Genomic DNA, 22605 nt, shown 5'->3' with positions numbered 1-22605 from the left:
CCCTCCCTCCGTGGAAAAGCCAAGCCTTCCAGGACGCCAGCCTGGAGGCTGTTTCTCAGTACTGACCACGGGTGCTGGCACGTTGAAAATGCCTGTGCTTCCTGTATGAACTTCCAGGGACGCTCAATGCTCTGAAGTACAATTCCAAGCAAAGATTAAGTTGCAGCACATGAAACTGCAGATATCTGGACTTACAGAATCATTTCAGGTGGCTCAACCTAATTCTTTGGAAAGGATTACAGAAGTTACTCAAAAGAATTTAAAAAACAAATCAACACAAATGAAGTATGCAGATTTAATTTCCCTGAGGTCATATTCCATAAATTATACAAATACTGTCCCTTCCAGCAGAGTGGGGCAGCATCTCCTGAAAAGGGGCCCCAGCAGGCCTGAGGGGGCGTGTCTGTTCCAGGGACACCCACCCACTGCCAACCCAGGACACACCCTCCATGGCAGCAACACACCTGACTATTGACGAGAAGCTGTAAAAAAAATAGTTATCCAAAAACAATCACATGAACAAAATACGCTGTCACCAGTGCAGTGTTTTTCTGCTCCCTACGGTCATTCTTGGTTTTCAGTATCTCCATTATCTGATCAACTGTAGAGCCTCATTAAGTGTACAGGCTTTAACTTTAAAAATAAAGTGCTGATTTAAAAAATAAAAACTAGTCTATATTTCGGAGCTTCTAAGAAGCGTGTCTACTTCTGGGTGAAGAGAAGACCCCTTAGAGAAATTCCCTCGTCACAGGGACCCTGGTCATTCCCGACCCTTCAGGCCCAGCCTCCCATGAGCTGCTCCACGCCTAGGCCGAGGCCATTTTTACTGTGGTTCTGTCCCCTCAAAGGCACTGAGCACTTGCATAAAACTTCAGAAGTACAACAGTTAATAAAAAGTTTCTGTTTTTCTTGTAGAGAGGAGAATCTTCAAATTTCTAATTGATTCTTTATCACAAATATTTGAGTTTAGCCCATATCCAAGTTCTAAATCCACAGAAATATTCTCAGAAATTTACATATAAGCAATAGTTATTAAACAAATAGTGTTAAAATATTATTTACAAATCTGTGTGTGCTGGGTACAAGCAGGACCGATACCGCAGTGGACTGAGGTTGACGGGAATGTGCACTTGGGAATGTGCACTAGTTCGTGTGAGGAAGAGAGGGGGCTCCTGAATGATTTTTCCTAATAACTCATGTCGCCCAAATCGTCAGGAAGTGCCTTCCAGGTGCCCTCTGCGAGCCCGTGCCAGCCCCGCTCTGGCCCCTCCCCCCTTGGGCACGGATCTTGGGATGGCGGATCAGTCTCGCCCAGGAAAGGCACGCCAAGTCATGTCCCTGGACCGACGCAGCTCTTCGTTCACAGGTGTAGTAAGATGAAGAGCTGAGCCGCTCCGGGAAGGCCTGACACGGACACTCCGAGTCTGCAGACAGTGTTATGGGTACAACGCTGGGAGCTGGGCAAAGCTGCTAATAAAAACAGCCCGTCTCCCTCTGGGTTTCACTCCAATCAAAACCAGTAAGTCCCAGAGGGACCGTTGTGCCGCCACAAGAAACGCAAGTGGTGCTCACCAAACTGTGCATGTCTGGGCCCCCTGCCCACAAAATCAGCCTGGGGGTGAAGCTGGTCAGTGCCCGGGCCCAGGGGACAGCACCCGGAACCCCGCTATGGCTCAAGAGTGACCGGCCGGCTTCTTCAGGCTCCAGGATCCGACAGTAGAAGCCCCTCTTCACTTCCAGCTGAAATGGAGCCTGTTCCCCGCTGACCAGCGCTGCATTAGAAAGGAAGCCTGGGTCTCCTCCCTTCTTGCACATGTTCTTATCCCATCACTACTTTCCTCTCCGGCAGCTGCGTTCCTGCCCCATGGACCCTCACTGGCCCGCGGAAGAGCAGACTCCGGTGTGCGGTGACACCGTCCCTCTGGCGAGACTCCGCGTCGGACCATCCCGCAGGGGCCAGCGCGGAGCTGCAGGCTGGCCTGGACGGCCTGCTTGGACATCGTCGTTTCCAAACCTCTCACCTGGCCCTTCCCTCAGTCACACACCTCGGATTCGCTTCTCTGTGTTGTCCAACTCCGTTCTATTCACTTTTTAACCTGTCACTTCCATCGCCACGATAGCGAGGCCTGTTCAGCGACATTATGAAAATAGCCGCCAACGCCAATGCAGCCCCCAGACTGGGGGGGCCACACGGGCTGACCTCCTGGGCAACTCCAGAGAGGAGGGGGGCGATGACCCGGCCCACTGCCGTCACGGACTGCCCCATGCCTATGAGGGTGCCCCTGGCCTGGGCCCCGCCCGCGGTGAGCTGCAGGTCCGTGATGCAGGCCCTGCCGATGGCAGTGGAGAGGGACAGGAGCGTGGAGGAGAAGACCACCACTCCCAGGGTCGGCGCCGCGCCGTGGAGCAGCAGGAGCAGGCAGGTGAGCGTGCTGGTGTGCAGCAGCACCCGGTGGGAGTCGTGCCGGTACGCCCCCATGACGGGCCCCATGACCACGCCAGCCAGGGCCCCCAGGGCGCTGCTGTAGCTGATGAGGTAGCCCGTCACCTTGGGCCTCACCCCAAAGCGCTCCTCCAGGCCCAGGCCGAAGTTGCTGTAGTACAGCATGGCCGCCATGGCCATCAGCAAGCGCACCAGAAAGATGTCCCACATTTCCGAAAGCGCCAGGCTCTGCATGGCCCGCAGTGTGGACATGACTTCCATCCAGGGCGGCCGGCGCGTCTTCTCTCCCACCACGCGCTCAGGGGTGGCGCTTGCCTCCTGCCCGGCACAGTGGGTCTTCCCCAAAGGTGCGTGGTTCTCATCCAATGGCAGGCTGACTTCTACTTCACTCCAAGGAAACAGCCAAACGAGACCTGTTAAAACGGCACACCTGTTAAGTACGCGGAGTCCATGCAGGCACACGGCCTCCCTGGGGGATAAGCAATTACTGGTATTATGTTACTACTCTGTGTGTTTCTATTAGCAGATTTACTTATCCGCATAGTTTTATCCAGTTTTTAACCATTCCCACAGCTACTTCTTCTCCATTTCAGTATCAGAATTCTACAATTCACCTTACGAAAATCTATATCTACATAATATTCACTATTTTTCCCCCAGCTCAAGAACCTATATCCCATCATTTCATATCTAAATTCTTAGGCTTTCCATTTAAATCCTTCTCTTATTGCTTTGCTAATTCTCTGACTCTCCACCATCTGCCTACCATTGATGTATCACCCATTCAAACACGGAATACCTATGCTTTCTAAATGCAGAATCCTGTGCTAGACACTAGAAATAGCACATTAACAAACAAGATAAGGCCTCTACAGTCCCTGTCCTCAAAGAACATCACCCTAAGAGGGGGTGTGGACACACAAGCAGGCAATCCAATTCCAGGGTGAGCGCTCTGTGGGGCGCACAAGGTGCTATGGACAGAGAGTCAGCCTTGCAGGGGTGGCTGGGGGCTCACAGGGCGCTATGGACAGAGAGTCAGCCTTGCAGGGGTGGCTGGGGGAGCACAAGACGCTATGGACAGAGAGTGAGCCTTGCAGGGGTGGCTGGGGGAGCACAGGGCGCTATGGACAGAGAGTGAGCCTTGCAGGGGTGGCTGGGGGAGCACAAGGTGCTATGGACAGAGTCAGCCTTGCAGGGGTGGCTGGGGGAGCACAAGGCGCTATGGACAGAGAGTCAGCCTTGCAGGGGTGGCTGGGGGAGCACAAGGCGCTATGGACAGAGAGTCAGCCTTGCAGGGGTGGCTGGGGGAGCACAGGGCGCTATGGACAGAGAGTCAGCCTTGCAGGGGTGGCTGGGGGAGCACAAGGCGCTATGGACAGAGAGTCAGCCTTGCAGGGGTGGCTGGGGGCGCACACGGCGCTATGGACAGAGAGTCAGCCTTGCAGGGGTGGCTGGGGGAGCACAAGGCGCTATGGATAGAGAGTCAGCCTTGCAGGGGTGGCTGCGGGAGCACAAGGCGCTATGGACAGAGAGTCAGCCTTGCAGGGGTGGCTGGGGGAGCACAAGGTGCTATGGACATAGTCAGCCTTGCAGGGGTGGCTGGGGGAGCACGGGGTGCTATGGACAGAGAGTGAGCCTTGCAGGGGTGGCTGGGGGAGCACAGGGCGCTATGGACAGAGAGTGAGCCTTGCAGGGGTGGCTGGGGGAGCACAAGGTGCTATGGACAGAGAGTGAGCCTTGCAGGGGTGGCTGGGGGAGCACAGGGCGCTATGGACAGAGAGTGAGCCTTGCAGGGGTGGCTGGGGGAGCACAAGGTGCTATGGACAGAGTCAGCCTTGCAGGGGTGGCTGGGGGAGCACAAGGCGCTATGGACAGAGAGTCAGCCTTGCAGGGGTGGCTGGGGGAGCACAAGGCGCTATGGACAGAGAGTCAGCCTTGCAGGGGTGGCTGGGGGAGCACAGGGCGCTATGGACAGAGAGTCAGCCTTGCAGGGGTGGCTGGGGGAGCACAAGGCGCTATGGACAGAGAGTCAGCCTTGCAGGGGTGGCTGGGGGAGCACAAGGCGCTATGGACAGAGAGTCAGCCTTGCAGGGGTGGCTGGGGGAGCACAAGGCGCTATGGATAGAGAGTCAGCCTTGCAGGGGTGGCTGCGGGAGCACAAGGCGCTATGGACAGAGAGTCAGCCTTGCAGGGGTGGCTGGGGGAGCACAAGGTGCTATGGACATAGTCAGCCTTGCAGGGGTGGCTGGGGGAGCACGGGGTGCTATGGACAGAGAGTGAGCCTTGCAGGGGTGGCTGGGGGAGCACAGGGCGCTATGGACAGAGAGTGAGCCTTGCAGGGGTGGCTGGGGGAGCACAAGGTGCTATGGACAGAGAGTGAGCCTTGCAGGGGTGGCTGGGGGAGCACAAGACGCTATGGACAGAGAGTGAGCCTTGCAGGGGTGGCTGGGGGAGCACAGGGCGCTATGGACAGAGAGTGAGCCTTGCAGGGGTGGCTGGGGGAGCACAAGGTGCTATGGACAGAGTCAGCCTTGCAGGGGTGGCTGGGGGAGCACGGGGTGCTATGGACAGAGAGTGAGCCTTGCAGGGGTGGCTGGGGGAGCACAAGACGCTATGGACAGAGAGTGAGCCTTGCAGGGGTGGCTGGGGGAGCACAAGGCGCTATGGACAGAGAGTCAGCCTTGCAGGGGTGGCTGGGGGAGCACAGGGCGCTATGGACAGAGAGTGAGCCTTGCAGGGGTGGCTGGGGGAGCACAAGGTGCTATGGACAGAGAGTCAGCCTTGCAGGGGTGGCTGGGGGAGCACGGGGCGCTATGGACAGAGAGTCAGCCTTGCAGGGGTGGCTGGGGGAGCACAAGGTGCTATGGACATAGTCAGCCTTGCAGGGGTGGCTGGGGGAGCACGGGGTGCTATGGACAGAGAGTCAGCCTTGCAGGGGTGGCTGGGGGCACACGGGGTGCTATGGACAGAGAGTCAGCCTTGCAGGGGTGGCTGGGGGAGCACAGGGCGCTATGGACAGAGAGTCAGCCTTGCAGGGGTGGCTGGGGGAGCATGGGGCGCTATGGACAGAGAGTCAGCCTTGCAGGGGTGGCTGGGGGAGCACAGGGCGCTATGGACAGAGAGTCAGCCTTGCAGGGGTGGCTGGGGGAGCACAAGACGCTATGGACAGAGAGTCAGCCTTGCAGGGGTGGCTGGGGGAGCACAAGGTGCTATGGACAGAGTGAGCCTTGCAGGGGTGGCTGGGGGAGCACAAGGCGCTATGGACAGAGAGTCAGCCTTGCAGGGGTGGCTGGGGGAGCACAGGGCGCTATGGACAGAGAGTCAGCCTTGCAGGGGTGGCAGGGGGAGCCTGCACCAAAGGCCAGTCAGGAAGCACCTGCTTGGATCTGCACTTTTCCCAAGTCTCACGTGGAAACCTGGGGGGCGCCCTTCTCACTGCCCATGGCACAGCGCTCACCCATCCGCTCCACCCCATCCCCATCATCCCGCCTCTGCTGTTTTACTGACCCCATGCCTTCCAAGTACAATGGCCTCTTGCCAATCCCAGCCCCACATTTTCTTTAAACTGAACTCAAGCTCGCCACCCAGGACTTTGAAACTCACCTCTGTGGTTTTCAGTCCTTCAACACAAGTTCTACCTGGAAGCGTGGCTGGCTGGCCGGGCGGCTTCCTACTGTTTCATAACTATGTCTGCTGTGCGGATTCTCCACACACAGCGCAAGTGGACTATTAGTCAGGCGCTAACTTGGACAGAAAATTAATCTTGTGAGAAGCTGACCTGGACTTCTGGCTTGCTCCCACCTACGAAAGGACCCTTGGGCACAGAATCTTGATAAAAAAGTGAAAGAACTGTCTCTGACGGACTGAAAGTACAATTAAAATAACAAAAACGGTAGTGCTGACAGCACTAATTTGTGCCAGTGCACCACAGGCCCCGCAGCGGGCACAGGTCTCGTGGCACGTCCACGCCCTGGGAAGTGCCCTCAGGCGTCTGGGCCCAAGTCTGCCAGACGGAGTCTGAGTCCTTGACCGTGAAAAACAAGTCATTGACGGAAGATGCGAAGGGCCTTCTGCAACGCTGCAGGTCCGAGCAAGGGCGGCGCAAGGGCAGCCGGCTGAGGGTGAGACTGCGGCGTGGGAGGGGCAGCAGCCACACCGAACGGCCCACATGCTGGGCCCTGTCCACTGCCCAGCCCACCGCTGCCCCGGCCCGCTGGCCCCGCCCACCTCAGCTGGCACACACAGGCCCCAAGGGGAGAAGCAAATCCCTGCTACTCTCAGCGACTGGAGTGGGAAACTCAAAGCGAAGTGCCTTCCTGACTGACTCATCCACTCAAGGCTTCGCTGGAGAATCCGAACGAGCGCCGCACACTCGTGCTCTCCGTGGATACACCTGCTACACTGACTTCGCACTTCCGGTGATCGCACGATGTCTGTTCCTTTACATGGGAAGGCGCCCGCCGCATTTCACCCAGACTCACACTCAGCCGGCAGCCCTCTCCTCCTGTAACGCCCAGGTTTCAGGTTAAGCTTCCGGCAGAAAATCACACAGTGTTCCTATCAGAACTGAGATTAAGCCCACGAACTTTGCTTCTCGAGTCTGATATCCCAGCATGGAATTCATCACTCAGCCTGAAGCCTTGAATATGAATATTCAAGAAACTGCAGCAAAGTCGAATGTCATTAAATTTAGAACACTTGGATGGCATGAATCCTCTTGTTATTCCAGCTGTTTCTCTAAGGGTCGGCCATGCACCTGTCTCTGGGCAAAGAGGTTCATCCTCTCTGCTCTAAGCAACAGGCCAGGACCCATGGAGCTCCCGGGCCAAATGCCTTCTGTTATTCACCCAGCACTACTGAACCTCCACTACATGTGCCGCCACATGTTCTGGGCAGGGTGACAGCAGTGAGCAACTCTGTACCCTTGTGGAATTTACTTTCTAATTGTGCGTGTTGGGGTAGGTGAGAAAACACATTAACAAAATCATTTCAGTCCTGGCCAGTTGCTCAGTGGTTAGAGCATCAGCCCGCGGACCAGAGAGTCCCGAGTTCAGTTCCCACTAAGGGCGCTACCTCAGTTGCAGTTTGTCCCCGGCACCGGTTGGGGTCATGTGGGTGACAACCACTCGATGTGTCTCTCTCACGTCGATGTTTTTCTCTCTTCCCCCCTCTTTCCCACCCGCTCTATCTGAAGATAAATGCAAAAATGTCCTCAGGTGAGGATAAAAAATAAAATAAATTAAAATCATTTCAGAAGAGCTATGAAGAAAGAAGCTGTTTAAACAGAATGACCTAAGGCTTCTCTGAGGAAGCAAACACGGGAGACTTGAAGAAGAAGAAAGAGGCAGTAAGGAAATGCGGAGGAACACTGCAGGGGGGAAGAGATGAAATCTCATGCCCAGCGGGAACAGCCCAGCAGGGGGAGGCTGACCAGCAGCGGGCGGGGCACAGGAGGAAGCAGAGGGCCGCCCAGCGCTGTGCAGGCTGAGACAAGGGCCTGCTTCAGCAGGATGGAGCCCGCCGGGAGGTCTGCTGCAGGGGATGACGTGTCTTTCTTTTAATAAGTTTTTTATTCATTTTAGAGAGAGGAGATCGGTTGCCTCCTGCAGGATCCCTGCAGAGATGGAGCCCACAACCCAGGCCTGTGCCCTGACTGGGAATTGAAACTGCAACCTTTCGGTGAATGGGACAACGCCAACCAACTGAGCCACTCTGGCCAGGGCGGGTCTTTCGTTTTGAATGAGTCTGCCTATTCTAAGAAAAACAAATTATGAGGAGACAAAAGTAGGTAGATTGGTCAATGTGAGTGAATAAACCAAGCTTTTCATGATTAAATGGCAACTTACCAGCATTGAGAATGAAGACAGAGAAACAGATGAAACATGCTAGATAAAATCCACCGTCCAGCTCACTGAGATAGCCACCGACCACGGGGCCCACGATGAAGCCCACACTAGACGCCATGTTTAACTGTCCGATGGCTACGGGCCGCTCCTTCTCGGGAACCAGGTCAGACAGCAGAGCCCTTGAGAGGGAGAGTGTATGCTTAAAAATACCTGCAAGGAGACAAGAAACCTGTTCTGTAACATTTCCCACCACGAAGGCATCTCGCTTGTGATCCAGCACTTGACCTCTACCCTGATAAAGTTCTGATCCATTTCCTTTGACCCTCTAAGGCCACAGGTCCCATGCCACTGTGACGGACTCCTGGTCTAGCCCACCACCCTGGCTGGCCACCAAGCTCCTGAATCCTCAGCTTGCCCACCTGCCATCATGACATCCCAGTGTCTCCAGTCCTCTCTGCTAGCCAAGTACATATAGAATGTATCCTTCATTATTCACCAAGTCAGGGAATGAACATTTTCTGCATGCCTGCTCTATGTCCAGCACAAACCTGGACCCCGAGGGTAATGCACGGAACAGGGGAAAAGGCAGACGCCTGTCCTCCAGAGCCTGCACATCGACATGGAATGCACTGTGCAGAGGTGGCAGAGCAGGGAGGACAGAGAGAGGCAGGAACACGACAGTTACATCTAACCAACACCATTGACTTTCTACTAGCAAGAGGCTTGTGAAATTGTTGACTAAACAAACTGAAAGCTGTGATATGACTGAATAAGAGAAAGTGTATGTAACAACTTTATATGCCTCACACCTCTGCTGATGTATCTGACTTGTACGCATCCACATACTGAACAAACACACTCACAAACAAACTGGAGAGTTCTGGTGACACACATGCCCACTACTTTGATCACGACCGGTAGGTCCCACTAGCAAATAATGCTGGCAGGTCTTCCTGGAGGCTCCCAACCATGACGGGACACCGTAGGTTCCAGCGGCCCCTTGAAGGAGGCCTTCTCTGCACATCACTACTCAAACCAGGTCAGTGACACCGACAGTGTTACCTCCACACAAACCTGTCCTCATTTTGTGACAAATACAGATGCCATTTCTGTCTCATCAGTTTCTTCTGAATTCTGACCAGCCTTACCACCGCGTGGTGGGATGTGTTGTACTGTAGAAGGACACACTGCCACCCAAACCAAGAACGACAAAGACCCTGGACCCGGTGCACGGGAAACAGCTGTCGGTGGGTTTGTGCGTGCGGGGGCCCGTTAGGGTGACTGGTCAAGTCTGAGGCGATGGCATTTGTAAACCACTTTCCTATGTGAGCAGTGACAAGCCACATGGACACTGGAGGGCGGAGGCAGAAGGCGTGCCCATCGGGGCGGCAGAGTCTCAGTGCGGCATGAGGAAGGGGAGCAGGAACAGACACTGAGGCTCTCGCCACCAGACAGGCAGAGGGAATCAGGAGCGTCCACAGTAACTACCAACCCACCTCCGCACCCAGCCCTCACAGGCAGCATTTAAAGGATGGAACACAGTTTAACTAATGAACAAAATAAAAGCTATTTCAAAAATGGGAGAAATATTCAAGAGCAGTCTGGAGACTAGCCCCAGCCACCACATCGTGACCAGAGCGCCCACAGGCAGCGGCCACTGTCCAGACGGCTGCAGGGAAGCTACCGTGGCTGTGGTCAATCTGCAGTGAGGGAGCCAGTGTCAAAGCGCCGAGCCTGCTGAAGGACCGAAGAATGACCAGTGCTGGTGGGAGACATCTAGCCAACTCTCCTGACAGGACATGCAGACACAGACTGGAAGGAGGCGGGTTGCAGAGCTGTGTACACCCACGGACGCTGCAGGCCGTGGGCTCCGCCACGGGCAAGGTAGGGAGCTCTGGGCAAGTCGGCAGAGCCGCCGGGTGCTGGTGTTCCTGTTCCCATTGGTATCGTCATGCCCTCTTCCAATCAGAGAGGCAGTGACCAGCTATACACATACATGTACTGCACATATATGCTATTCACATACAGTGACCTACTCAGGGGGAAGACACACGGGGCAGGAGCTCACCCACAAGGACTCTGGCGAGGACGAACAGGAACACGTTGGTGGACGCTCCGAGAACCAGGTAGCCCAGGGCGCTGCAGAGGATGCACACCAGCAAGGACAGCCGCCTCCCGGCCACGTCGCTCCAGCAGCCCTGGGAGGGAAACACGGCAGGCCTGGCACCTGAGCACCACCACCTCGGAAATGCCCGGCTCAGGCTAAGATCCTCAGGGGCTCAATGCTACTACGCCACTCCTCAGAGTATTTTCCCTGGTCCCCACAAGTTGAAAGGGAAATACAACATATTTAATGTTTTTTAAAGTATTTTTTTAATCCTCACCCAAGGATATGTTTAAATGATTCTTTAGAGAGGGAGGAAGATAGAGGGAGAGAGAGAAACATCGGCTGGCTGTCTCCTGTATGTGCCCTGACAGGGGGTTGAACCCTCAACCTAGGTATGTGCTATGTGCCCTGACCAGAGCCAAACCCCTGACACTTCAGTGCACAAGACGATGCTCCACCCACTGAGCCACCTGGCCAGGGCCAACCTAGTACTCTTTATCCAGGCAAAGCCTGAGAGCCGAGCAAGCGTCTGCAGCTAGGAATGGCTAGAGAGATGGTGAAACCTACTTCTTAGAGCCACATTCTCATCTCCATTATCACTTTATGCATGTCAGCTCCTCAGCAACCATATTCAATTCAGAAACTTAGGAAATACTGAAAACACAACAGATATAAAATATTTCACAACTTCCAAGTCTGCAAATGACATTTCTAACAAAATGTAGCATACTGTATTTTGTAACTTGCTTTTCCACTTAACAATAGATCGTGAATATCATTGCACGTCATTAGAAACTCGCCTTTTTTTTTTTTGGCTTAAGAGTATCTATTCTCTACCATCATGACAACCATGACTTTGGTATTAATTTTGTCAATCCAATAGATTAAAATGACTTATTACTGCTGCAATGTGAATTCCTTTCATACTACTGAAATGCAACATTTCCCAAATATTTTTTCTTCCAGTTTTATCAATACAACTGACACACAGCATTGTATGTTTAAGGTGTAGAGCATGACTTGACTTACATATACTGCAAAATTATTACCACAATAAATGTAACAGCCATCATCTCATATAGACATAAATAAAAAGAAATAAAGTGTTTTTCCTGGTGATGAGAACTTGTAAATTTCCCCTTGACTTTCACATACACCCGTCAGCAGCGCGAGCCAGTCACCGTGCTGTCCACCCTGCTGTCCACACTGCCTTACCCCCGGTCTGGACCCTCTGAACACATTCACCCAACTGCTCACCTGCCTCTGATAACCACAAATTTCATCTCTTTTTCTTAAAAACTCATTAAAAAATGACTGTGTTTAGATTCAACATGTAAGTGGTCATACAGTATTTGTCTTCCTCTGTCTTATTTCACTCAGCAGACAAAATTTCCTTAGGTCCATCCATGTTGTCACAAATGGCAGGATTCCCTTCTTTTTATGATTGAAGAATATTCCACTGTGTATGCAGGTACCATGTTTTCCTTATCCATTTATCGCTTGATGGACACAAGCTGTTCCATGATTGGTTACTGTAAACAGCACCGCAGTGAACATGGGCACAGCAACCTCTTCAACGGTGCTGTGACATCCTTTGGTGTATAATCAGGATCACAAGCTTGTTCTAGTTTTAGTTTTTTGAGCAACATCCATACCGTCCCCCACACCGCCCCCACAGTGGCTGCCCAGTCTGCGTTCCCAACAGCGCACAAGGTTCTCTCTGCTCCACCTCTTCGCCATCGTTCATCTCATTTGGTGACAGCCATTCTAACAAGTGTGAGGAGGTCTCTCTGAGGTTTTGATTTCCACTCCCCTGGTGACTAGTGATGCTGAGCACCTCTGTTCATTCAGGTCCTTTGCCAAGTTTTAATTGGACTATTTCTTTTTCTGCTATTCAGTTGTTCGAGTTCTATATATCCTTATTAGATATATGGTTTGCAAATATATATATATTTTCCATTCCAGAGTGTCCTTTTCATTCCTGAGTGTTTCTTTGGCTTCATAGAGGCCTCTGAAGTTTGATGTAGTCCCATTTTTTTAAAAAAAATTTGTTGTATGTACTTTAAATATCATATCCAAACAATCCTTGCCTTTCTCTGTTTCCCCCTCGGAGCTCTGTGGCTGCAGACCTTACCTTACGTCTGCTGGTTGTGACGCCCACTGGGGAGCCTCCGAGTCCTGCCAGCATGGGCTTCCTCCGAGCCACTCCTGTTGCAAGGAAGGAGTTGTGGTGGCACCACAGAGGAGATAGATCCAGGGTGAAGGGGCCCCAGGTGAAGCTTGTCCAGGGGGAGACCAGCTGAACCCCGCCAGTGCCTCTGTCTGCGGAGGAGAGGGCCCACAGGGAGCAGAAGCTGAGGCTCGCAGGGAAAACGGAAGCAGAAGGACGGACGGAGGCGGCGGAGTGCTGTGTGGAGTCTGCGGCAGCAGGGGGAGGACCACAGAGAGCTCAGGGGTAGAGCGCCACCTTCCTAGCTCTTTACTTGTGTGTTTTCAGTGCTCCACAGTCAACAGCTTAGTCCAAACAAACCTCCCTTGCACACTGAAGTTCTGGCCTTCAAAGATGCAACCAGACGTCACTGGTGAGGCTTCCGAGAAAGTTCTTTAGAGGTGAGGAGGGGCTTCCTCTTGCCCTTTCCTGCTGAGAGCATCCCCAGGATGCCAGAGGCTGAGCATGTCCTTAGCTGTCCAGCTAAGGACTATGGACAGCTGAGCAGGACGACCCGGGATGCTGACTCTTGGACAGCCTTGGCGGTCAGCTGCACATTTTTCTCTTTACACTTTGGAAGTTCTGCACAGATGGACACAAGCCTGACCGAGAGACCCTGCCCAACTACAGCACCTCCACACTGAGCCGTTTTATATTTCTGGGTGAGGGTTTGTCTGAAAGAAGTGTCAATGGACAAACCACTAGCACTGCCACAGCGCCGTCTGGGGAAGGTCAGGCGCAGGGGCTCCAGTGCTGCGTCCCTGGACCCGGCTCAAGGTGGTCCACGGGCACGCTGCTCCTTCACTCCCCGGGGCTGCCCGCTGACTTGCCCCACCCTCTCCAGTTAACCGAGACACCTGAGCCTGCCTGGCCACCTTGTCCAAGGCTGAGCGCCTCTGTTCATGCCCTTTCCTCATTGTTAAAGATGTGTTTATGTTCTTCTTAAATATGCAAAAGATCTCTTTACATAGGATATAAATGGTTATAAAATTCCTTTATAAAAAATTTGAGGCAGATCTTCCAAAATACTGTCAGCATTATATAAACAGGATCCATCCCTGTCCCTAGCTTTCATTTCAGTGCATTTTAGAAATTCTCCACTCTTCCCACCCTGCTCAGAGCTCACTGGCACCTGTGTTCACAGGGCAGGGATGCCATCTGGCAGGTACACCCGGCCCCTGGGCGGGGCTGTCTGGAGTCAGCCCTGACGTCAGCAGTCCACAGGCCACCTGGTTACCAGTTACACATGGAGACACACCTCTAGGCCTGTCTCTCTGTAAACAGGAATGATAACAGTATCTGCCTCGGAGGGTCTTTTCCCCAACGCTTGCTCTGTGCTGTACATAAAATCAGTCACTAAAGACACCTGATCACCAGAGCTGGGGCCGAGAGTAGTTATCACCGGGTGCTTTTGTAAATACTGAATAAAATATGGTGCTCAGAGCAGGGTCTGACACACAGTAAGTACTTAATAAACACTAGTCATTTTTATTAAAGTAGGTAGGTTAAAATTATTAGTCAAATCTGACACAGCATACCTTTTCTTTAAAAAGGTTTGTTTTTAAAATTAAAATGTTTTTATAACACTTATCATTATAGTATTTACAAAAGCACCAGTTGAAGAAACATTCGTATTTGGTACTTCGTGTGAAGGACCTCTGAGCTCTGAGCGCTTCTCCTTATGGATTCCCGCTACCGGGCGCACAGAGGATCAAGCTAAGGGTTGCTGGGAAGAGGGCGGCCTGGCCACGCCCTGCTCCAGGGCTCACAGGTGATCCTGGGGACACCTGCCGGCCCCCCTCCCAGGAGCGAGCAGTCCCGGAAGCCCCGACTCAGCAGTCCAACATGAACGCGCGATGCAAGCACTGGCCGTACTGGTCGTGAGTGTCCAGACGACAGAGAGCAGCTGCGGACTGAGCATGTCCCCCTTTCACAGGGAGGAATGGGAACCAGGACACCGGCAGCGCCCCGCTCCCGGACAACCAGATGCTCGTTAAGGCAATGACTTTGAGGAAAACAATGGCCCAGGCTTAGGGTCTGATTGCTGAGATGAGGTGATGTCATCAAACCATGTCAATTTTGGGAGTCTGAATTTCTTCCTGTATAATAAAAGCAGACAACTACTCTGCTGGGTCATTGTAAAGGTTAAATGAGAATAAAATCATTATTGTTATACAAATTTAATCTATGAAAGACTTACAAATAAGATAAGTCAGGAAGTAGCTATTTCCTTACCTAAGAATTCATTACAAAATCTGACCGAATTTCTTTTCTTTTTTAAAACATATTTTACGTGCAAGCCAGTCTGGGAAGTATATTACTATACACTGTGCTCACTAACCAAGGCCATAGCCCATCAATTCGTGGGACTCAAATGACTGTCCGTGCGACCTGCCTGGCCCTCTGGACGCCGAGGTCTCAGACCAGGGTGGCGAGTGGGGTTCGAGGAGGAGCGAGAAGGGGCCGATCAGGTAAGTTCTGAATGTCCAACAGCTGCATGGGCAGCAGGGGAGCGACCGGCCACCCGCTGCAGGCGTACCGCCAGCGCCTCCCAGCGGCCCTCCTGTCTGTACCCTAAGTCTTACAGTTAACAAGCCATGTGGTTCAAAGCACCGCTTCAGGCAGAATCCTAGAAGCACACAAGGATTTAATTACTGCCAATTAAATGAAACTAACGATAAATCTGGTGATAACCATTCTTTTTCCGAGTCAGCAGGGAATCATGGGGAAAACATGGTGCATTTTGAAAGGCGGGCTCCCCTTCTGACTCGGTGTGTTCTTTTCACAGAGGCCACCGACCCTTCCAGCCAGCGGCTCTCGGGGGCCAGCGAGGAGGGGAGGCGACCGAAGGAGCCCTGCTGCGGACGGCACGGGCACCCTCCTCTGCCCGTCTCGCCTGGCAGCCCTCCAGCCCCGACCGGACCTCACCGCCCCGTGCAGGGCGGCGCATGCGCGGACAACTGCCCACGGGCGACTTACCACCAGTGTGCTAGAGAAGAGCTGCAGGACGCCGTAGGAGGAGCCTGCAAAACACCAACAGGTCAGTGCGTCGGCCAGCCCGCCACCGAGCTGGGTTAGTGGGGTCACAACTACACAGAAATGAACAGAGAAACATTAGGAAAAACGATCATTTTGTAAAGAGAAATTACCCCACAGTTGTTTTCAATTGAAAGAGTATAATATAATAATTAATACAAGGTCTTCAAAATAAAATGAAGGTGAGCAGAAGGAAGCCTAAAGGCCAGGCTGGCCCTCCCACTCTGTGAGGGCTCTCGCTCCTGTGAAGGTGCAGTGGGCACGTGGGGGAGAAGTCACTGAAGTCTAGGAAAATTCTACTAAGTCTCAAAATGTTAACATTACCACATATGTCTCTAACATTTCAGTTTCCTCAAATGCTGTAATTTTATAAAGAACTTACACAGTTTTATAGGGTGCTTTGACCTTCATTGTATCATATAACGTCTCTTCCGCTCTTCAAAAAAGCCTGTATGTGCCAGGTGGTCCGGTATAACTCTAAGTGCACTTTTTGAGAGAAATACAAATCTGGCACAGACCAGGACTTACTGAATATCACGTACAAAACTGTCCTAGAACGTCTGCTTACCCAGCTTGTGAATGATCAAGGACTGTAAGTCTTAATTTTTCATTAATTAGCACAATCCGAAGCCCTGCTAGTTCCTGCCCCTTTGGTCATTCAGTGGCTCCCGGACAGATTTTCTGCTGCGCAGGTAGGAACACTTCACAGCTCTGAGACGTGGTGCTGGTGCAGAGAGCTGACAGCCAACTTGTGCAGGCTTACCCCAAATATCCTTCTCCTGCATGTCACAACACTTCTCAGAACGCAGGTAGCCCAGGAAAAGATAAATTAAATATCCTGAGAATTCATTTCATAGCCTTTTAAATTTACCTTTAGATAGTACTTAGCTATAAGACTGACCTGTTTCCAGTTCCTCACTCAGTTCAGGGGGTGTAGAATTCAGTGCCCTGAAAATGTGCAGCACAACCACTCACCTACAACTCCAGCAACGGTCGGACTTGCTCCAAGAGACCTGATGTGAAGGCTCAGTAAAGGGACAACCATGCTGACACCAAACAAATCCTGAACAACGACACCGATGACCTCGAGTTAGAAACAAGTCTAGGTGTTTTCAAGTGGTCCTAATTATAAACTGATTTTCCAAATAAAACCACCACCTAAAACTTTGAGCAAATAAGAAATGATAATTGAACTCTATGTTATGCTATACTCATCAGGTTCAAGTTATCAAGGATCCAAATACAATGTTAAAGCAGTTGCTACCTATGAGTGTGCTGGCCATGCTGACCTAGAACCCTTCTTAACTTCAGCTTCTTTATAATTGATCTTTAACATTCAGAAGGAAGTGCTACGAGTTCCGCAAATAAAAAAACAAGATAATTTTTGTGGGGAATGCAGTGGGAAAGGAAGTAGGGATGATGTGTATTTCTTGACAAAGCAGCACCTACTTAATAATATGAATTTTCTCCGACATTTAGGGAAAGTAACTGATCAGTGGTTTAGAGCCTTACAAGGTAATCCCTGAAAAGAAAGTCTCCATAAAGCAGGGAGGCTGGGGTATTAACACAAGGCCCCCGTCTGCAGGTAAGTCACAAAAAGTGCATGCGCCAGGGGATCAGAAAGCCGGATCTCCATTCCAGCTCCACCATCTACAAACTGCCGTGTGTCCTTGGACAGTGACTAATGCTACCAAGCATGGTGCTACCATCTGTAAACAGGCCTCCTAGAAACACGGTGTGCAGTAAGAGACAGCAGTAGAGAAAAGTCTGACAGACAGGAGAAGCTCAAACGTATTTTCTCTTCAGTTCTGAGAATAAGTACTGATTCTTTTTTATTTTTTAACAGATTGGTCATTTTTCCTTTAAGTGTTGTTCTCTTCCTACTTTACTTGGTTACTTGCTTCAACTGGTTTAGGAGAAGAAAAACACATAGCACACAAAGTTTTGATTTGTTGTTGTTGTCTTTAATAATCAACATGAATTTATTTTCTTGTAATCCTGGTTAAACAGAAATACTTGAAACAAATTTTTTTCAGTCAACAAGTAATCTTTTGATCCCTGCTTCTCTTGGTAGCTGGACATTCACCTAATTATAGAAACATAAACTTCCCATTGCACTTTTCAATGTCTTTTGCCCATGGTCAAATTTTTAGATGGCTATTTAATATCCAGTGATCTTAAATAGCTCATATATTTATACTACGAGAACTGAGGCTTACTATTCTGATCTAAGGTTACAGCAGTCCTCCCTTATCCACAGGGGACACATTCCAAGAACCTAGTGGGTGACTGAAACCTGGGTACCAAAACCTGTATTTATGTTTTTTCCTATACATAAAGGTTATCTTATAAATTACGCACAGTAAGAGATTAACTACAATAACTAAGAAAGTAACTACTAAAACAGAACAACTGTAACATATATACTGTAGTCACAGTTATGAGAATGTCTCCCCTCTAAACACCTGCCTGCACTCTACTCACCCTTCTTGTGCTGATGGGAGCTGACACAAAGCCTGTGGGACCAGATGGCACGAGGTGAATGGTGCAGGCATGTGACACAGCGTTAGGCTACTAGGACAGTGACTAGAACACAAGCACTGTGTCAGGCTGATAACTAAGAAGGCTACCCAGTGACAATCGGGAAGGTACTGTGGACAACGTGGATACACAGGACAACGGGATGATTCGTGTCTAGGCCTGAACGAAGAGGGACAGTGTGTGATTTCAAGTGGTGCAATTTAAAATTTATGAATTGGCCCGGCCGGTGTGGCTCAATGGTTGAGCGTCGACTCACCCACCAAGAGGTCACCGGTTTGGCACATGCGTAGGTTGTGGGCCAAATCCCCAGTAGGGGGCATGTAGGAGGTGGCCAGTCTATGTTCTCTCTCATCAATATTTCTATCTCTCTCTCCCTCTCCCTTCCTTTCTCTCAAAAATCAATAAAGAAAAAATAATTTAAAAATAAAATTTATGAATTGTTTACTTCTGGATTTTTCCATTTAATGTAGTTGGACCAAGGTTGACTAGATAACTGAAATCATGGAAAGCAAAACTGCAGGCAAGGGGGAACTACTGAACTTAAAATTTCTTTTGAGTCTCAGCCAACTTTTGTGGTGGGGGCTATTCAGCTTTGTCCCATCCACCTACCGATGTTTTATATCATTTAAAAGACTCAAAATACATATGTTATCTATTGAATTTTCTGTATCTTTAATACAAGGAAACTGAACTATCCAGCAAGATATCTTTTTTCCAAAAAAATTCCCAGTACTGCTTGTCGTTTAATATTGGAATGGTTATTCTAAATAAGGGCTGGGACAGAAATGTTTCCATAGACAGGCCAAGAGCGCAGGAAGATAAATATAAAAACACAAGACTCATAACAGATGATCAGTATTACTTCAGTACTTTGTGAGTCTGAAAAATATTATCTTTCTCAAAGAAGGCTTGCTGCTCTTTCCTCTGAAGAAGTTCTCTTCCAAAATTGTCTCTTAATTTAATATAAAAGGCAACTTCAAATTTGGCACCTGGAAATCAGGAGAGAAGGGGCCACTTAACCCCCTTGCAGAACATCTACATCCCTCAGTGCAAACTGATGAATACATTGAAGAGTTTCGGGATCTTCTATTTTATTTTGTTTTTAAATTGTTTTTTCCTTTATTGATTTTAGAGAGAGAGAGAGAGAAAGAGAGAAGGAGAGAGAGAGATATAAACATCGACTGGTCGCCTCCTCCATGTCCCCACTGGGGATTGGGCCCACAACCTGGGCATGTGCCCTGACCAGGAATTGAAATGATGACCTTCTGGTGCATGGGTCGATGCTCAACCACTGAGTCACAATGGCCAGGTGAGTTTTGGGATCTTTTAAAAATGAATTCTCACCTGACTAAAGTGACAAAATGAAATACTAATCTCACCAGGTCCCTGGAAGAAAGAAGATACTGAAATCTTAGGTCTTAGTAGCTTCTTAATTTGCTGACCAAAAAGGGCCTCATCTTGGACTTTCTTCCTAAACCAATTAAAACCTAGAAGCACAGATAGCTAAAAAACAGAACATTTCGGCAACTGAATTCTTTAACCCTGTTCCTTTCCTCTCCCAGTTGGAAACCATTTCCCCAAAAGTTTAGGGGTCTTTATGTCTCTATGTTAAAAATCATAACAAAGTTATATGTAATATTCCTTAGCTGTTGCCTAACAGAGCCATTAGATGCTTCAAGAATACCCAAAGCTGCATATATTTTGTTAACATTTGCCATTAAAAAAAGAGAAAGTTGCCCTGGCCGGTTTGGCTCAGCGGTTGGAGCATTGGCCTGCGGTCCGGAGAGACCCGGGTTCGGTTCCCGCTAAGGGCACGTACCTCGGTTGCAGTTTGTCCCCGGCCCTCGTTGGGTCACGCGGGTGGCAACTACTCCATGTGTCCCTTTCACGTCGATGTTTCTCTCTCTCCCTCTCTCTCTCTCCCTCCTACTATATCTGAACAAAAAATGGAAAAATATCCCCGGGTGATGATAAATAAATAAAACAAAATTAATAAAAGAGAAAGTCCCTATTCCCTTTAAACTTTGGGGCAATCTTACATTTTCCCCTTAAGATATCAGAGACCTGATGACTGTCTTGAATAAATTATTAAATGTTGTGGCAGGTTCGCCAGATTAGACTGGCCATGTGCACAGCACATGGACAACACAAGGAGCACTGAATATCAAGTCTGTATCAGCAGCCAATCACCATGAGTAATCTGCAAACACACTGTAAATAACTCAAGCTTTCTGAATTCTAGGTCATACTGGTTTCCAAAATTCTCTGAACTCCAGTGTGGACTTTCTTGGTGAGGGTCCAAATCTTCTTCATCTGACAGAACCAGATGGGAATGCCATCTGAGGTCCCAATATTCTACCAGAAGGTGAATGGCAGCCAACCCCCTTCCCAAATTTGAAGAACCACTCACACTCAACAGTTTTAAATTTGGGGTGACTGGACAGGAAGGCAGAAGACAAATCTGCACCCTGAGACTCAACTAAGATTTAAAGAAACTGGATCAGAAGAAGTGTCAGGCTCTGAACACAAAGGCAGTATGTCTGGGGGTGGCTGCAATGTTCATGGGAGATTGAGCTCCCCCTGGAAAAGCTGGCCTCCCTGACTGCCCATGGTTCTGTGTTTACAGTAACATGGTAAATATGCTTTCCCTGTTGTTGTAACAACTATTAACTCAACATTAAACCTTTCGGGACTGTTGAACACTGCACTGTGACAGGGAGGAAGACTGCCTCCTTGCTCCTCTCCTAGCTGTGTGACTCAGGGTCCTCACTCAAGCGAGGCACCCTGTTGTTGTCCAGACAGTGTCAGGCCCAGAAAGAGAAAATCCTACTGGGTCTCTGTCCCAATTATGTCGCAACCTGGATTAGCTCACAACCAGGGCAACTGAACCAGGCCTAGACTTGGAAACAGGAGTGAAAAGGTGGGCCTAGGGTTCCTGCAGATGCTGGTCCACAAACTACCAACACACGCTTCCTAGTAAGGTTGTAAATTCTTCCAGGCACAGGCTAGCACAGTGACAGGAGTGCACAGCACCACCACACACAGGTTTCCAGAAATCCCATGAAAAATGAACGAGTGTATGGCAACCAAGACACCCACACAAACTAAGACAAAACCCCATGTCCCACAATATGTAAACAGTTTGTCAGCAGGGAGAAGTGTATAACTCACCATGACATGCATTTTAAACATTTCAGGAACCCTAATGAAAATGTCCCTAGCCCTGGCAGCTGCAGTTTGTCCCCGGTCCTGGTTGGGTCGTGCTGGTGGCAACCACTCACTTGATGTGTTCCTTTCACGTTGATGTTTCTCTCTCTCCCCCTCCCCACTCTATCTGAACAAAAAATGGAAAAATGTCCTCGGGTGAGGATTAAAAAAAAAACAAAAGAAAATGTCCCTAAAATCTGCCCATGTGGGGTCATCAACAGCAACTTCCCAGACCTGGCCTGGTAAAAGACTGCCATAAGGCAGCCAGGAACTCCTGCTGTCCACCCTGCATGCCTTGCACCTGCCACATCAACTAACACCTGGGTTCAACTTCTGGCGAGGCTGGGTCCAGGAGCCACTCCTGAGGCGGGGGGGGGCGCGGGGCAAGTGAAAGCTCCACAGGCCATGAAGCCAAGTAGGGAACGAAGTGGGTTACGGGGCAAAGGGAGGCTTAACTGGTAGGGAGGTACCAGCAGGTGCCTGGCAGGTTCCCGCAGGGTGGGAACGGGAACCGTAGGCCAGGTAGGGCTGGGCACCAGGTGCGTGCCTAACAACAGGCACTTAAGTACCAAAGGCTGCGACCTGCCCCCAGGTGACTTTTCTCCTCCAGCAAATCGCTGATCCAGCGGTTTAGACTCCCTGACTTTTCAAGTCGCTGGGCTAGCGGTTCAGACCCCTCCCCTGACTTGTCCTCTCCCTGGCAGGTCCCTAGTCACTCAAAACATTTTACTTTTGCTTGTATTTGAGCCCTGGTTCCGAATGCTTTCGCACCGCACCTGCGAGACGGAGGGTAGCAGCGGGCGCCCCTCGGGACGGCGCGCGCACCCGCGCCGGGCCCCCGGCGGCACTCACCAGGAAGCCCACCAGGTAGAGGCAGAGCAGGGGGAGGCGGGCTCGCGCGGCCCCGGGGCCCCCAGCCCCCGCCTCGGGCGCCGGCCGCGGCTCGCGCCTCTCAGCGTGGGCGTCGCGGACGCCAGCCCGGGGGCGCGCCCAGGCCGCGCCGGCGCCCGGCTCCATGCCGGCAGGAAGCGGGGCGAGCGCCGCAGGAGCCTCCGCGAGCCGCCCGCCCCGCGCCCGCGGACGAGGCGTGCGCCTGCGCAGTGGGGGGCGCGGCGGGAGGCGGGAGGCGGGAGGCGGGAGGCGCGGGGAGGGGGAGGGGCGCGGGCGCGGCGCGCGCGGCCGAGGCCGGAAGTGGACACCGGCTCCCGAGAGCCGC

At 51.0% G+C, this 22605-nt stretch overlaps 1 protein-coding gene across 2 annotated transcripts; it reads right to left on the bottom strand.

Moving 5' to 3' along the window:
• Window positions 1-295: 295 nt before the first annotated feature.
• MFSD9 (major facilitator superfamily domain containing 9) lies at window positions 296-22323 on the bottom strand. 2 transcript variants are annotated; one of them, XM_036263472.1, is made up of 6 exons: window positions 22242-22323; window positions 16617-16704; window positions 15585-15628; window positions 10358-10487; window positions 8290-8499; window positions 296-2856 (listed from the first exon to the last, which is right to left on the bottom strand). In XM_036263472.1, the coding sequence occupies exons 2-6, from the start codon at window positions 16684-16686 to the stop codon at window positions 2081-2083; spliced, it is 1230 nt and encodes a 409-aa protein (XP_036119365.1). In that variant the 5' UTR covers window positions 16687-16704; window positions 22242-22323; the 3' UTR covers window positions 296-2080. The 2 variants fall into 2 exon arrangements, with proteins under 2 accessions (XP_036119365.1, XP_036119364.1); XM_036263471.1 differs by having other exon boundaries at window positions 15585-15694; window positions 22242-22303.
• Between the last annotated feature and the right edge of the window lie 282 nt (window positions 22324-22605).

This window comes from Molossus molossus, unplaced genomic scaffold, assembly GCF_014108415.1.
Source record: "Molossus molossus isolate mMolMol1 unplaced genomic scaffold, mMolMol1.p scaffold_m16_p_15, whole genome shotgun sequence".
Taxonomy (NCBI): domain Eukaryota; kingdom Metazoa; phylum Chordata; class Mammalia; order Chiroptera; family Molossidae; genus Molossus; species Molossus molossus.
The sequence above is the reverse complement of the archived record's forward strand: the minus strand, read 5'-3'. Positions and strand labels throughout refer to the sequence as shown.